Source organism: Symphalangus syndactylus, chromosome 20 (assembly GCF_028878055.3).
Source record: "Symphalangus syndactylus isolate Jambi chromosome 20, NHGRI_mSymSyn1-v2.1_pri, whole genome shotgun sequence".
NCBI classification, from domain to species: domain Eukaryota; kingdom Metazoa; phylum Chordata; class Mammalia; order Primates; family Hylobatidae; genus Symphalangus; species Symphalangus syndactylus.
The window spans coordinates 42,448,235-42,462,115 of NC_072442.2; the positions used below are offsets into that span (position 1 = coordinate 42,448,235).

Below are 13,881 nucleotides of genomic sequence, written 5' to 3' on the forward strand. Positions count from 1 at the left end.
CTCCGCCTCCCGGGTTCACGCCATTCTCCTGCCTCAGCCTCCCGAGTAGCTGGGACTACAGGCGCCCGCTACCATGCCCGGCTAAGTTTTTGTATTTTTAATAGAGACGGGGTTTCACCGTGTTATCCAGGATGGTCTCGATCTCCTGACCTCATGATCCGCCCGCCTCGGCCTCTCAAAGTGCTGGGATTACAGGCATGAGCCACCGCGCCTGACGGTGGATGAGCATTTTTAAAACCATATGTACTGAAACTATTAGTACAGTTCAGGCCGGGCACAGTGGCTCACACCCGTAACAGCACTTTGAGAGGCCAAGGAGGATGGATTGCTTGAGTCCATGAGTTCCAGACCAGCTTGGGAAATACAGCAAAACCTTATATAACTCTACAAAAAATACAAAAGTTAGCCTGGAGTGGTGGTACGCTCCTGTAGTCCCAGCTACTTGGGAGGCTGGAGTGGGAGGATTGCTTGAGCCCCTGAGATGAAGGCTGCAGTGAGCTGCGATGGTGCCACTGTACTCCAGCCCTGGGGCGACAGAGTGAGACCCTGTCTGGAAAAAAGTACAGTTACAAAGGAATACAGATCAAAGGATATGGATGCCAGGAGCCAGCAGTATGCCTTCATTGTTACTATATAGTTTATTTAAACCAGACTATGATAATACAGAGAAGAGACTGAGGTGGCAGCTGTCCGGAATCTTTGTGGATTACAGATGCAAAGTAGTTAGGAGTCCTTGGACCCACATTTCAGTTACAGACAGACAAGTCAGCTGCATAAATACAGAGAACATAAGACACAAGACATTTCACAGCTTTCTGCATTTCCATTTTAAATGTATGTACGTTACAACTTTACATATTAAGTTACTACTCCACATATTTTGTGACAATGGCTAAGGATGCAATGGCCCCATCCCCCTGACATAAGCAGACTCTGGTCTGCAACACAGAACATTTTAGTGGGATACCAAACAAGCCCTTGACACATAACATACAAAAAGATCTTTAAAAATCAGATTAATACAATGTTCTTCATGTTATATATGGAAGAAGAAAGGGAAGTAAAAAAAAAAAGAGACATTGGGGTACTTTAAATGTATAGTATCTTGAGGCCTTAAATTTTTCATTCCCTTCCTCCAAGGGAGAAAAAAATGTTTAACTAATGGAAAAAGAAAGCAACATCCTAACGTCCTGCAATGAGGAAGACCCCATCCTGACAGTACTTAGATGCTTCCATATAATAAATACAGCAGGTAGCAGAGCAAAGTCACAAATATTGGCTTGGTTTTTATTTCTATGCTTATAAAAAAAATATGAAGCTTCTTTGTGTGGACTGAAGGGGTGTTAGCCTGTGGATGTTGGTCTTCGGTGTGTGTACCCCAGTGGCTGTTTACATTCCAGGCCCTGCTAAATAAAGCAGGCTCCACTGCCAGCTGTCTGTACACTTTTTCCTGGGGGAGGAGTTCTTGTCTTCAGTTTACTGCAGTAGGGTTCCTGGCTCTGTTACATGCTCATGTGTTCTGGAAGAACATATGAAATATCATCCCACGGATGACGATACAGCCCTTGTTTCAGCCTCTTCTGATCAAGATAGTGTCCTAAAATGAAGCAAACACATCTTTTTTATTAGAGCTTCATAAGCCTGGTGAGAGGAAGAGGCTAAGGAAGGGAAATCTTTCTAATACACAAAAAAAGTAGACACAAAGCAGTGGGAAGTTTAGTCCAAATCCATTGCATAGGTAGATGAGGCAGACTTTGTACAAGGGAGCTGTTGGATCTGATTCTATTTTCCTTTAAATTAAAACAAAATTTTAAAGGGAAAAAATAAAATAAAATAAATAATAAAAATAGGCCGGGCACGGTGGCTCTTGCCTGTAATCCCAGCACTTTGGGAGGCCGAGGTGAGCGGATCACGAGGTTGGGAGATCGTGACCATCCTGGCTAACACAGTGAAACCCCGTCTCTACTAAAAATACAAAAAATTAGCCAGGCATGGTGGCATGCGCCTGTAGTCTCAGCTACTTGGGAGGCTGAGGCAGGAGAATCGCTTGAACCCAGGAGGCGGAGGTTGCAGTGAGCCAAGACTGCGCCACTGCACTCCAGCCCAGGCGACAGAGCAAGACTCAGTCTCAAAAAAAAAAAAAAATTTTTTTCCAGGGCTAGCAATCATTTCTAAGAACAAAGGAACAATGATAAAGATAAGGGGAAAGGTTAAAGTAAGAAAGGAAAGATTAAGAACAATGATTAAGAGGATATGACATTTCTTCTGTAGAAACTGAACCACAAAAAGAGAATTAAAAAAGAAAAAAAAAAAAGAAAGAAACTCAACCCCATGGGTAAGTGGTGTAGCTGAACCGTAGGGGTTTAAAAAAAAAAAAACTTGAAACAACAACAAATGGACTCACCAATGAAGCCCATACTCCTTCCCAGCACAAAGATGCCATTGAGGGCTCCAATGTCAATATATTCATCAGCTTCCTCCCTGTAACACACAATCAACTTGTAGTTTTAAAAGGCTCACGTGACTGCCCTCCTCCCCACAGACAGTACTACTACTGCCCAGGAATGAGGAGAAAAGGGGTGCTCTGGGTGGTAGCATTACAGGCAATTTTTGTTTTCTTCTTTATACCTCTCCTTATTTTTCAAATATTCTATTATGAGTATGCATTACTTTTATAGTTTGGAGGAAACAACAAAAATCAACAAACGTAATGAAGAAGAAAACAGCTGCATCGCTTCTCGGCCTTTTGGCTAAGATCAAGTGTAGAAGAAAACAGCTGCAATGCTCACCGAGTAAAGGACCCACAGTTTCTAAGCATGTCTACAAATGCGACTCCGATGAGACCATCTACATTCAGGATAAGATTTGGCTTCTGGGAAGGCAAAAAATTCAAAGCATTTATCATTATTTCTCATTTTTTCTTCATAATTTTCCACTGTTACTACTATTACTACGAATTGTGACCATCATTTAAAAACCTTCTACCAGCCCCACTGATTGACACTGTGTCTGACTCAGTTCAATTCCCAGCATCTAGCAAAGTACCCAACACCTAGTTGACATTTAGTGCATGTCTGTTAAATTTAGTTATGAAACAAAAATAACATTTCCAGAAAACTAGGTTTGCTTTTAGCTGCATAATCAAAATGTAACCTGGCTCCTATTTCCTCCAATAATGTGTCCAACGTAATATTAGGGAATTAGGAAGCTTTTTCTTTGTTACCTTCGAGGTGGTAATCTTCTCTACTTCCAGTGCATAATCGAGCAGAGGAGTGGCAGGGAAGTGCTGCCTGACGTAATCTTTGAGGATCTGCACTCGCATGTCTGGGTTGTTTATCTAGAAATGAATCCAACAGTACAGAGGAACACTCACACACTGCTGGGATGTGTTTGTTCATACTTGTGTTACAGGTGGGTAGAACTGGACATATCCCAGAGGTGATTCAGGAACCTGACCCACGTGTACAATTCCATGTGGCACCAACTGTGCTAATGTCATGAGGCTGGCTTTTGAAGTCCTCTCATATCTCAATTGGGACACAAAACAACCTTGGTAGGTTCTCACTTTTAAGTTGCAAAGAAGACACTGAGCCCTGAGATGTTCAGGGAACTGGCCAGGTCCTACAGTGTTGAGCAGCAGAGGTGTGAAAGTTAACCACTCTCCAACTCAAGAGTCTTAGGTTCCAGCCTCCAGCCATGCCCCCACCAGCTCTGTGCCTACTCAAGCTGTGACAAAGTTCAACACTAAACAAACACGTGTTGAGTGTGGGGGGGCAAAGTGTTCCCAAAATTTTAGGAAAAACTCTAGACCTGCCGTGAATGAAATTAACCACCTGTCAGTGGGGGAGGAAGATGATCTAGGGACATACCAAATCGAATACCAAAGCAACTTCCGCCCTCAGCAAAAGAGATAGCTGGGTCAGTACATCCTCTAGAAAGCGGGGAGCTCAAAGAGTGAATGAGTGAGTGTGGAGTGTAAGTCTAGCATTATCTTAGGAAGAGGCTCTGTACTGTAGATGGGCAAAGTATTATATGCTCAGGAGCTGGGGCTGGCTGAGCAAAGTCCAGCAAGTCCTGGATGGAATGTCCCTCAGAGCCACCCACCTTCCCTGCTTGGTTCTGAGCTGGTCCTTGCTCATCAAGCAACCTCTGGGTAGCACCTGAGATGGCCAAGTGTTTGGCTGCCTAGAAGGTGGTGTCCTGAATCACATGCATGACCTTCGTATTAATACTCCCCACCAAGGCCAGTGGAGTGACCAAATAAATGAGGTTTCTGGAGCTACAGAGCCAAGGAGCCCAGGGTAAAGGGATCTACTAAGGAGCTGTCCCCATAAGGCCCTGAGCAGCTGCCAGTGACCTCATCTCTTGCTCTTCGGTTTCTAACCACAGCACACTATAAGGACATAGAAATGACCGGCCCTATGTGAGACCATATAAACTGTTTCAAATATTTACTGTCCTTTCCCACTGGTCTCTCCCAATCAGATATGCCTTGATATTATCACTCTTCCTGCCCCAGTGAGGTCACAAATAACCACCTGACTTGCGGTGGCCAATGAAATGTGAGTGAAGGTGAATCACGTAAGGCTTTAAGAGCCTGCACGTGGTCCTGCCATTGCTGTTATCCTGCTGACGTGAGGCCAGCACATCCCAGACAAGGGCTGTTCCTTCAGCACAGATGGCAGAGAACAGGCACAGCAAACCCTCAGTGGATGTAGTGTGAATGAGACATAAACCTTTGCTGTGGTAAGCCACTGAGATTTTTGGAGTTGTCTGTTACTGCGGAACGAGGTATTATCTAGCCTAAGGTGACCAATATGTCCCCTCAACCTGACCTTGGTCCTTTTTCCCATAAGGTTCATTTGGGAAACCAAAGTTACCAAGTTTTCCATCTCATTTCAACTGCTATTTCCATACTGCAAGCGAACAACAGAAAAACTGTTAAGGGCAATCTGTATTATAACATGGAAAAAATAGCTGCTTTGTATTTGGCATCTGTCAACGCATCCAAAACTTTGTATTTTGGGAGTTGAAAGCTTAGGTATTCTCCCAAATAAATTAATGCCCCCACTATCACAACCCACCCAGTAGATCCATCCCACTTTTTTTTTTTTGAGATGAGTTTCACTCTTGTTGCCCAGGCTGGAGTGCAATGGCGCAATCTTGGCTCACCACAACCTCCACTTCCAGGTTTCAAGCGATTCTCCTACCTCAGCCTTCCAAGTAGCTGGGATTACAGGCATGCACCACCATGCCTGGCTAATTTTTTTTGTATTTTTAGTAGAGACGGGGTTTCTCCATGTTGGTCAGGCTGGTCTCCAACTCCCGACCTCAGGTGATCCACCTGCCTTGGCCTCCCAAAGCACTGGGATTACAGGCATGAGCCACCACGCCTGGCTTCCATCCCACTTTTTTAGGAGAGTAACAACTCACCGACTTCACTCGGTGACCAATGCCCATTATCAGCTTCCCTTCCTTCTTCATCTTGTTCACAAACTCCATGGGGATAATGCCACTGTCAAAGGCTTTACTGAACATCTTGGCTGCTGCATCCAAGGCACCCCCAAACCGATCCCCCTGGAGGAGAAACAAGTGCATGTTGCCTTGAGCTTTAAGAGTTTCCTTCAGCTGGGCAAACCAACCCAGTGTGTCCCAAACGGCCCTGAGCACTGGGTTTTACACTCAGGGGCTCCTTCTAGGGCCCTGCTGTGGCAAAGCAGCATGAGGACAAGGCCCAGTGTCCCCACTGTTCACCTCCCATGATGACAGTACTTACGATGGTGAGCAGCCCCGAGGTGAGGCTGGAGACCAGGTCTTTCCCAGCTCGCGCACAAATGATGGTGTTGTGGGCTCCAGAGACGGCTGGCCCGTGATCAGCTGTCACCATCAGACACATCTCAATGAACTGGCAAGAGTACTTAGGCAACCTGGAGCGGGAAGAACAAAGGCCAGGAGATGGTCAACAAGGCCATGCTCGTACTTTCTATCTCCCTAAACAAGTCATTCAAATCCAAGAAGGGTAACTACCAATCCAAGTCTAATACTACCACACAACTCTAAGGCAAAACCTCCTGATTCTTTCCTTTAGACAGAGTCTCATTCTGTCGCCCACGCTGGAGTGCAGTAGTGTGATCTTGGCTCACTGCAACCTCCACCTCCTAGGTTCAAGCAATTTGCCTGCCTCAACCTCCCAAGTAGCTGGGACTACAGGTACGCACCACCACGCCAGGCTAATTTTTGTATTTTTAGTGGAAACGAGATTTTGCTATGTTGGCCAGGCTATCTAGAACTCCTGGCCTCAAGTGATCTGCCCACCTCGGCCTCCCAAAGTGCTGGGATTACATACAGGCATGAGCCACTGCGCCCGGCCCCAAATACTGTTTGTAAAATAGAGTTTGATACCAGAGTTTTGAATCTATTCTTTGGTCAGTGATTTTCAGCATGAGTTGCCTGCACCAGGATTTGACCTGTATTTGTGGCTATGCTCCATGTGCCAGACAGACAGGAGGTGAGAACCCTGTCCCTTCACAGTGTAAGAGGCCCCATGCCTCGTTCCTGTAGTATTCAACCTCCCAACTAAGAATCAGGAACAAAGTATGGAGAGGTGGGAGGCAGGAGCAGACAGAGAGAGACCTGCTCAGGTGTTATAACCCATGAACTTTTCCCAGGAAGGATCCAAAGCAGGACCAAGACCCATCTCTCTGCAGGTGAGGGCATGACACAACCAAAGACATTGACCTGGCCTTCTGCCTAGCACCACATTAAGCCCAGGGCTCTGTGAATCACATACTCCCTGGCTTCCCTGCCCAGCCGTCAGTCTCATGGGAGGGCTAAGATTGGGAGTTGCAGAGAAAACCAATTTTTTCTAACATTCAAGCTGATGGGAGAAACAAATTTGCAAAGTGAACACAACATAAGGTACTTTCTTTTTTTTCCTTTTTTGTTTCTTTTTTTTTTTTTTTTGAGACAGAGTATTTTTGCTCTTGTTGCTCAGGCTGGAGTGCAATGGTGCAATCTTGGCTCACTGCAACCTCCACCTCCCAGGTTCAAGTGATTCTCCTGCCTCAGCCTCCTGAGTAGCTGAGATTACAGGCACGCACCACTATGCCTGGCTAATTTTTTGGATTTTTAGTAGAGATGGGGTTTCACCATGTTGGCCAGGCTGGTCTTGAATTCCTGACCTCAGGTGATCCACTCACCTCGGCCTCCCAAAGTGCTGGGATGACAGGCGTGAGCCACCGCGCCTGGCCCATAAGGTACTTTCTATCTGTTCAGCAGCTCCACTAGGCCCACACTCCTTAGGCCACCACATCTTCCCAGTTCTCTCCTGCCTAACCTCTATCTTGCTGTCAAGAGATCTGCATTTGGCCGGGTGCGGTGGCTCATGTGACTGGACTTTCTGTCCTTGGAAGACTTAGGAATAGCTTATGTGTCCTTCCTCTGGCCGTTCAATTGACCTGTGGCCCCAAAGATTGACCTTGGACACACTCCCCAGGCCTGTCCACTCCTACCCCTTTGTTGGGGAAAATCATTAACTCCGAGCTGCAGGGCCCTGTCATCTTCTGCCCTCCATGCTCACCTTTTCTGGAACCAGAGGAGGCCGAGGACCCCGCCAATGCCCATCTCTTCCTTGAAGACCTCAGTGATGGGCATGCCTGCGTAGATGAGCTCCTGTCCTCGCTCATCGCAGATGCTGGTCATGAACGAGGCAGGTTTGCGGATCAAACCAAGCTCCTGGGCAGAGATGGGGCAGAGGGAAGCAGGGCTCTGGTGACCACCACAGATTTTTCCAGGACTGCCCCGCTGTGTGTACTCTCAGAACCAAAGCACCCCAAGAATGTCTTAAACTCTGGCAGCCAAGTAACAACTCTCAGACAAAGTTTTCCCAAGGAAGAAGTGCAAAAGCCCTTTCATTAGATCATTTTGGACATAGAAAACAGGAGGACCCATGATACCACTTGGCATCAGCACTATCAGCTCTATTTCTATCCTTCCCTGAGCACTTGCTGGGCTAGGAAATAGCCTAAGCAGTTTACATCCATTGCTTCATTTCTGGAGGGGGACCAGAGTCTCTCTGTTGCCCAGGCTGGAGTACACTGGTGAGACCACAGCTCACTTCAGCCTCCAACTCCTAGCTAGGATCAGCGATCCGCCCAGCTATGCCTCCCAGTAGCTGGGGCAACTAGGCACACACCGCCACGCCTGGCTAATTTTAAAATTTTTTTGTAGAGACAGGGTCTTGCTATGCTGTCCAGGCTGGTCTTAAACTCTTGGGCTCAAGCAATTCTCCCACCTCAGCCTCCCCAAGTGCTGGGATTACAGGTGTGCGACCCAATCCATTGCTTCTTTTTTTTTTTTTTTGAGACGGAGTCTCGCTCTGTCGCCCAGGCTGGAGTGCAGTGGTGCGATCTCGGCTCACTGCAAGCTCTGCCTCCCGGGTTCACGCCATTCTCCTGCCTCAGCCTCCCAAGTAGCTGGGACTACAGGCACCTGCCACCACGCCCAGCTAATTTTTTGTAATTTTAGTAGAGATGAGGTTTCACCGTTTTAGCCAGGATGGTCTCAATCTCCTGACCTCGTGATCCGCCCACCTCAGCCTCCCAAAGTGCTGGGATTACAGGCGTGAGCCACTGCACCCAGCCCATTGCTTCATTTTAACCTCACAAAGGAGAAGCATTCCTTGTGTTATAGCACAAAAAAAAAAAAAAAAAATGAGGCTTAGAGAGGCTCAGTAACCAGCCCAAGGTCACCTGGGTAAGAAATGGTAAAATGAATCCAAAGGGAAAATCTTACATACACTTCAGATACAGCTGCCAACCCTAACAATAATGTAATGGGGCAGGGCACGGTGGCTTATGCCTGTAATCCCAGCACTTTGGGAGACCGAGGCGGGCGGATCACTTGAGGTCAAGAGTTCGAGACCAGCCTGGCCAACATGGTGAAACCCCGTATCAAAACTACAAAAATTAGCGGGGCGTGGTGGCATGCGTCTGTAACCCCAGTTACTCGGGAGGCTAAGGCAGGGGAATTGCTTGAATCTGGGAGGCGGAGGTTGCAGCGAGCAGAGATCGCACCATTGCATTCCAGCTTCAGCAACAAAAGTGAAACTCTATCTCAAAAAAAAAAAAGTGGGGGGGAGGAGATACGTGGCTACAGAAATAGGGGAGCCCTTCAATATGTCTTTTACCCAGGGGACGGGGACTGAACTCCTGAATTTCCCATTTCCAGAGTTGAGGCAAATCAGCCAATTTAGTCCAATCCTATTTCTCCAATTATCCTCTATGAATTTTCAAAATGCTTTACAGTTACATTTTTATTACAAAAACAACATGAATATGCTCTCTCTCTCTCTCTCTCCTCTTTTTTTTTTTGAGACGGAGTTTCGCTCTTGTTGCCCAGGCTGGAGTGCAATGGCGCGATCTTGGCTCACTGCAACCTCCGCCTCCCGGGTTCAAGCGATTCTCCTGCCTCAGCCTCCCGAGTAGCTGGGATTACAGGAGCACACCACTGCACCTGGCTAATTTTTGTATTTTTTCAGTAGAGATGGGGTTTCACCATGTTGGCCAGCCTGGTCTCGAACTTTTGACCTCAGGTGATCTGCCCACCCCGGCCTCCCAAAGTGCTGGGATTACAGGCATGAGCCACCAGGCCCAGCACTTTTTTTTTTTTTTTTTTAAATTAGAGACAGGGTCTCACTCTGTCACCCAGGCTGGAGTGCAGTGGCACAGTCATGGCTAACTTCAGCCTTCAACTCCTGGTCTCAAGCAATCCTCCCACCTTGACCTCCAAAAGTGTCAACTTGACTGGATTGAGGGATACAAAGTATTAATCCTGGGTGTGTCTGTGTGGGTGTTGCCAAAAGAGATTAACGTTTGAGTCAGTGGGCTGGGGAAGGCAGATCCACCCTTAGCGTAGTGAGCACAATCTAATCAGCTTCCAGTGAATATAAAGCAGGCAGAAAAATGTGAAGAGAGATAGGCCTGGCCTCCCAGCCTACATCTTTCTCCCGTGCTGGATGCTTCCTGCCCTCAAACATCGGACTCCAAGTTCTTCAGTTTTGGGACTCGAACTAGCTCTCCCTGCTCCTCAGCTTATAGACAGCCTATTGTGGTACCTTGTGATCATGTAAGTTAATACTTAATAAACTCTCATATATATATATATATATATATATATATATATATATATATATATATCCTATTAGTTCTGTCCCTCTAAGAGATCCCCGACTAATACAGAAAGCCTGGTCTCCAAGAGTTCAAGGCAAATCAACGCAAAACCCACCACCATAGACCCACAGATCTCCCTTGCTCACACTGTTAGCGACATTCAAGGCACCTACCCTGGCCCAGGAGTAGTCCATGGGCACGGTTGGGGGTGGCACCTCCTGGGCAGGTACAATGACTCCGTTGGCCACGAGATCTTCGTATACAGACCTGGGAGGCAGGAAAAAAAAGACATCCACGTGGGTTTTCTTATTTTGGGCTCCTGTAAGTCATCCCAAGAATGCTCTATCTAACCCAAACAGTGTAGGTTTCTTAGTTTACTCTTACCTGCTGAATTCTGAGAACTAAATGAAAACAAGTTCTAGCCAAGACTGCACCTGCCCGTCTGCTCCCTACTACCTCACGTCCCAATCTCTGGATGGCAAGGAAGGACACAGCCGGGAGTCCAGGCAGGTTTAAGAGGTAGAAATGGGAAGAGATCACAGGATATCTAATAACTCTCTATCAGTCATAGGTAACACTCTCTAAATATTTTCATGCAGAGCTCTCATCTCTGGCTGCCACCTCCCAGCCAAATAGGTAGGCTCAGAAACTCAACACGTTTTAACACCAGCCTAGACCTACTGCTTCCACAAACTAAATAAAACAAAAGGAAAGCCAAAGAGAAAGAGGATTTTGAACCATCCACACAGCTGCGCTAGACACCGAGAGGGACCAGGAATACGGAATGTCCCTGTATGGGAGAGGCTGCTGTCTCAGGAGGGATTTGGCAAGGAGGGAGAGGCCGGCATCCTCCCCAGGGTCCACTTACTGGATGATCTCTCCAAGCTCATCAAAGCTCCGGGGCACAAACACTCCTGCTTCCTTCAAAGCCTGGTTCTTGGCTACTGCAGTTTCAGAAGCCTGGTTGGCACAAGCTCCAGCATGGCCAAACTGGACCTGGAAAGCAAAGGAAAGTAGCTTTACTGCTAATTCCCCAAGAGTGAACATAGAATCCCCAGGGAAATGCCAACACTGATCATAGGCTGGCACTGTGCTAAACACTTTACATGAATCACTTCATTTAAGCCTCAAGCAAGCTCACTGAATAGGTACAATAGATGATTTCCATTTTACAGACAAGGAAACCAAAGCACAGAGAAGTTCAGGAGCTTCCTCAGGGTCACGCAGCTAATGTGCATGGAAGTCAGGATACAAAGACTGGCAGCCCAACTCCAGAATCACCTTCCTTTTTTTTTTCCCTTACCTTCTTTTTTTTTTTTTTTTTTTTTTTTTTTTAAGACATCTTGCTCTTGTCACCCAGGCTGGAGTGCAACAGCGTGATTTCAGCTCACTGCAACCTCTGCCTCCTGGGTTCCAGCGATTCTCCTGCCTCAGCCACCCGAGCAGCTGGGATTACAGGCGCCTGCCACCATGCCCAGCTAATTTTTGTATTTTTAGTAGAGATGCAGTTTCACTATGTTGGCCAGGCTGGTCTCGAACTCCTAACCTCAGGTGATCCACCAGCCTCGGCCTCCCAAAGTGCTGGGATTACAGGTGTGAGCCACCACGCCTGACCCCCTGCCTTTTTTTTTTTTTTTTTTTTTAAAGTGACAGGGTCTCACTCTGTCACCCAGGCAGGAGTAAGGTGATGCAGTCATGGTTCACTGGCACCTTGGCCTCCTTGGGCTCAGGTAATCCTCCCACCTCAATCTCCTCAATAGCTGGGACTATAGATATGTGCCCAGGAGGCTGAGGTTGCAGTGAGCCAAGATTGTGCCACTGCACTCCAGCCAGGGTGATAAGAGCAAGACTCCGTCTCAAAAAAAAAAAAAAAAAAAAAAAAAAAGCGCTAAATGGTGGCTGTATCTTTTCTTTCTTTCTTTCTTTTTTTTTTTTTTTGAGACAGGGTCTCCCTCCAGTTCCCCAGGCTGGAATGCAGTGGCGCTATCTTGGCTCACTGCAGCCTCAACCTCCCGGGCTCGGGTGATTCTCCCACCTCCTCCCGTGTAGCTGGGACTACAGGCATATGCCACCACAGGCGCATGCCTGGCTAAAAGTTTTTTGTAGTTTCAGTAGAGATGGGGTTTCGCCATGTTGTCCAGGCTGGTCTCCAACTCCTGGACTCAAGCAACCCACCCACCTCAGCCTCTCAAGCTGCTGGATTACAGGCATGAGCCAGAGTGCCCAGTGTGACTGTGTCTTTAATCAAGCGATGGAGGATATTAACCCACAAGACATCTGATGCAAAGCCTTGTCTTAGGATGGAGTGCAGAGAGTAATCATAGTACTATCTAACCTGTTTACATAACATTATGTTCAGGCACTTTTCTAAGAGTTTTACTCATTCAATCTCAGTAGCTATGATCGTTTCCTATAAAAAAGGAAATGGGAGCACAGATGGGTAGAGTGATTTATCCTAGGTCACACAGGTAGTATGTGGTAGCACTTGAACCTAGGCAATCTGGCCTCAGCCTGTGCTCTTCACCATGCAAACAGAACAAAAAGGTTAAAAGGTTAGGAACTGCTGCTCTGTAAGCAAAGGTTGAAAGACACCTTAAAGCGTGAGTTCCCAATGCGTTCTTTGTAGGATTTAATCTGCATCCGCAGATGGGTGGGAAGAAGAGAGTCTATATTCAGAAACCCTAGGTTTAAAGAAGTTAAGTTTCTTTAACTCTGGATTTCTCAAAACTAAAAACAAAATTTCTAAAGGGGAGATGAATTATTTAAAAAAACAAAACTAAAGGGCTGGGCGCAGTGGTTCACACCTGTAATCCCAGCACTTTGGGAGGCCGAGACGGGTGGATCATGAGGTCAGGAGATTGAGACCATCCTAGCTAACAGTGAAACCCCATCTCTACTAAAAGAATACAAAAAAAATTAGCCGAGCGTGGTGTTGAGCATCTGTAATCCCAACTACTCGGGAGGCTGAAACAGCAGAATGGCGTGAACCCTGGAGGCGGAGCTTGCAGTGAGCCGAGATTGCACCACTGCACTCCAGCCTGGGCAACAGAGCGAGACTCTGTCTCAAAAAAAAAAAAAAAAAAAAAAAAAAAAGGCCGGGCACGGTGGCTCACACCTGTAATCCCAGCACTTTGGGAGGCTGAGGTGGGCGGATCATGAGGTCAGGAGATCGAGACCATCCTGGCTAACACAGTGAAACTCCGTCTCTACTAAAAATACAAAAAATTAGCCGGGCGAGGTGGCGGGTGCCTGTGGTCCTAGCTACTGGGGAGGGTGAGGCAGGAGAATGGCGTGAGCCCCAGGGGGCGGAGCCTGCAGTGAGCCGAGATCGTGCCACTGCACTCCAGCCTGGGCAACAGCGAGACTCTGTCTCAAAAAAAAAAAAAAAAAAAAAAAAAAACCTAAAATAATTCAAGGACCCACCCTACCCATGGGGCGATGAGTGCCGCCAGATACTGAAATGCAAGGTGCTCACCCTCTTAGAAGTGTCCCGATCATGGTGGGGATGGGGAGGTGGGGTGGAAAGGTGGAGGGGCTGGTAATGCAAAGCAACAGGAGAAACAATGGAGGAGGGTGACTGATTTTTGGCTGTTGGGTGAGTACGGACTCGGGGGAGAGCACTCAAGAAGAAAGAGAACCGGCTGGGCGCGGTAACTCACGGCTGTAATCCCAGCACTTTGGGAGGCCGAGGCAGGTGGATCACCTGAAGTCA

At 47.2% G+C, this 13,881-nt stretch overlaps 1 protein-coding gene across 5 annotated transcripts in view; it reads right to left on the reverse strand.

Moving 5' to 3' along the window:
• Positions 1-615: 615 nt before the first annotated feature.
• The window catches only part of ACLY (ATP citrate lyase), a 54,589-nt gene continuing 41,323 nt past the window's right edge, over positions 616-13,881 (reverse strand). For all 5 annotated transcript variants that reach the window (XM_055255747.2, XM_055255751.2, XM_055255752.2 and 2 more), the window contains 9 exons: positions 11,038-11,165; positions 10,343-10,436; positions 7,580-7,734; positions 5,777-5,927; positions 5,434-5,577; positions 3,224-3,337; positions 2,790-2,872; positions 2,405-2,481; positions 616-1,597 (listed from right to left, as the gene is read on the reverse strand). In XM_055255747.2, the coding sequence (XP_055111722.2) occupies positions 1,503-1,597; positions 2,405-2,481; positions 2,790-2,872; positions 3,224-3,337; positions 5,434-5,577; positions 5,777-5,927; positions 7,580-7,734; positions 10,343-10,436; positions 11,038-11,165 (1,041 nt within the window). In that variant the 3' untranslated portion in view covers positions 616-1,502. The remainder of the gene's footprint in view (positions 1,598-2,404; positions 2,482-2,789; positions 2,873-3,223; positions 3,338-5,433; positions 5,578-5,776; positions 5,928-7,579; positions 7,735-10,342; positions 10,437-11,037; positions 11,166-13,881) is intronic.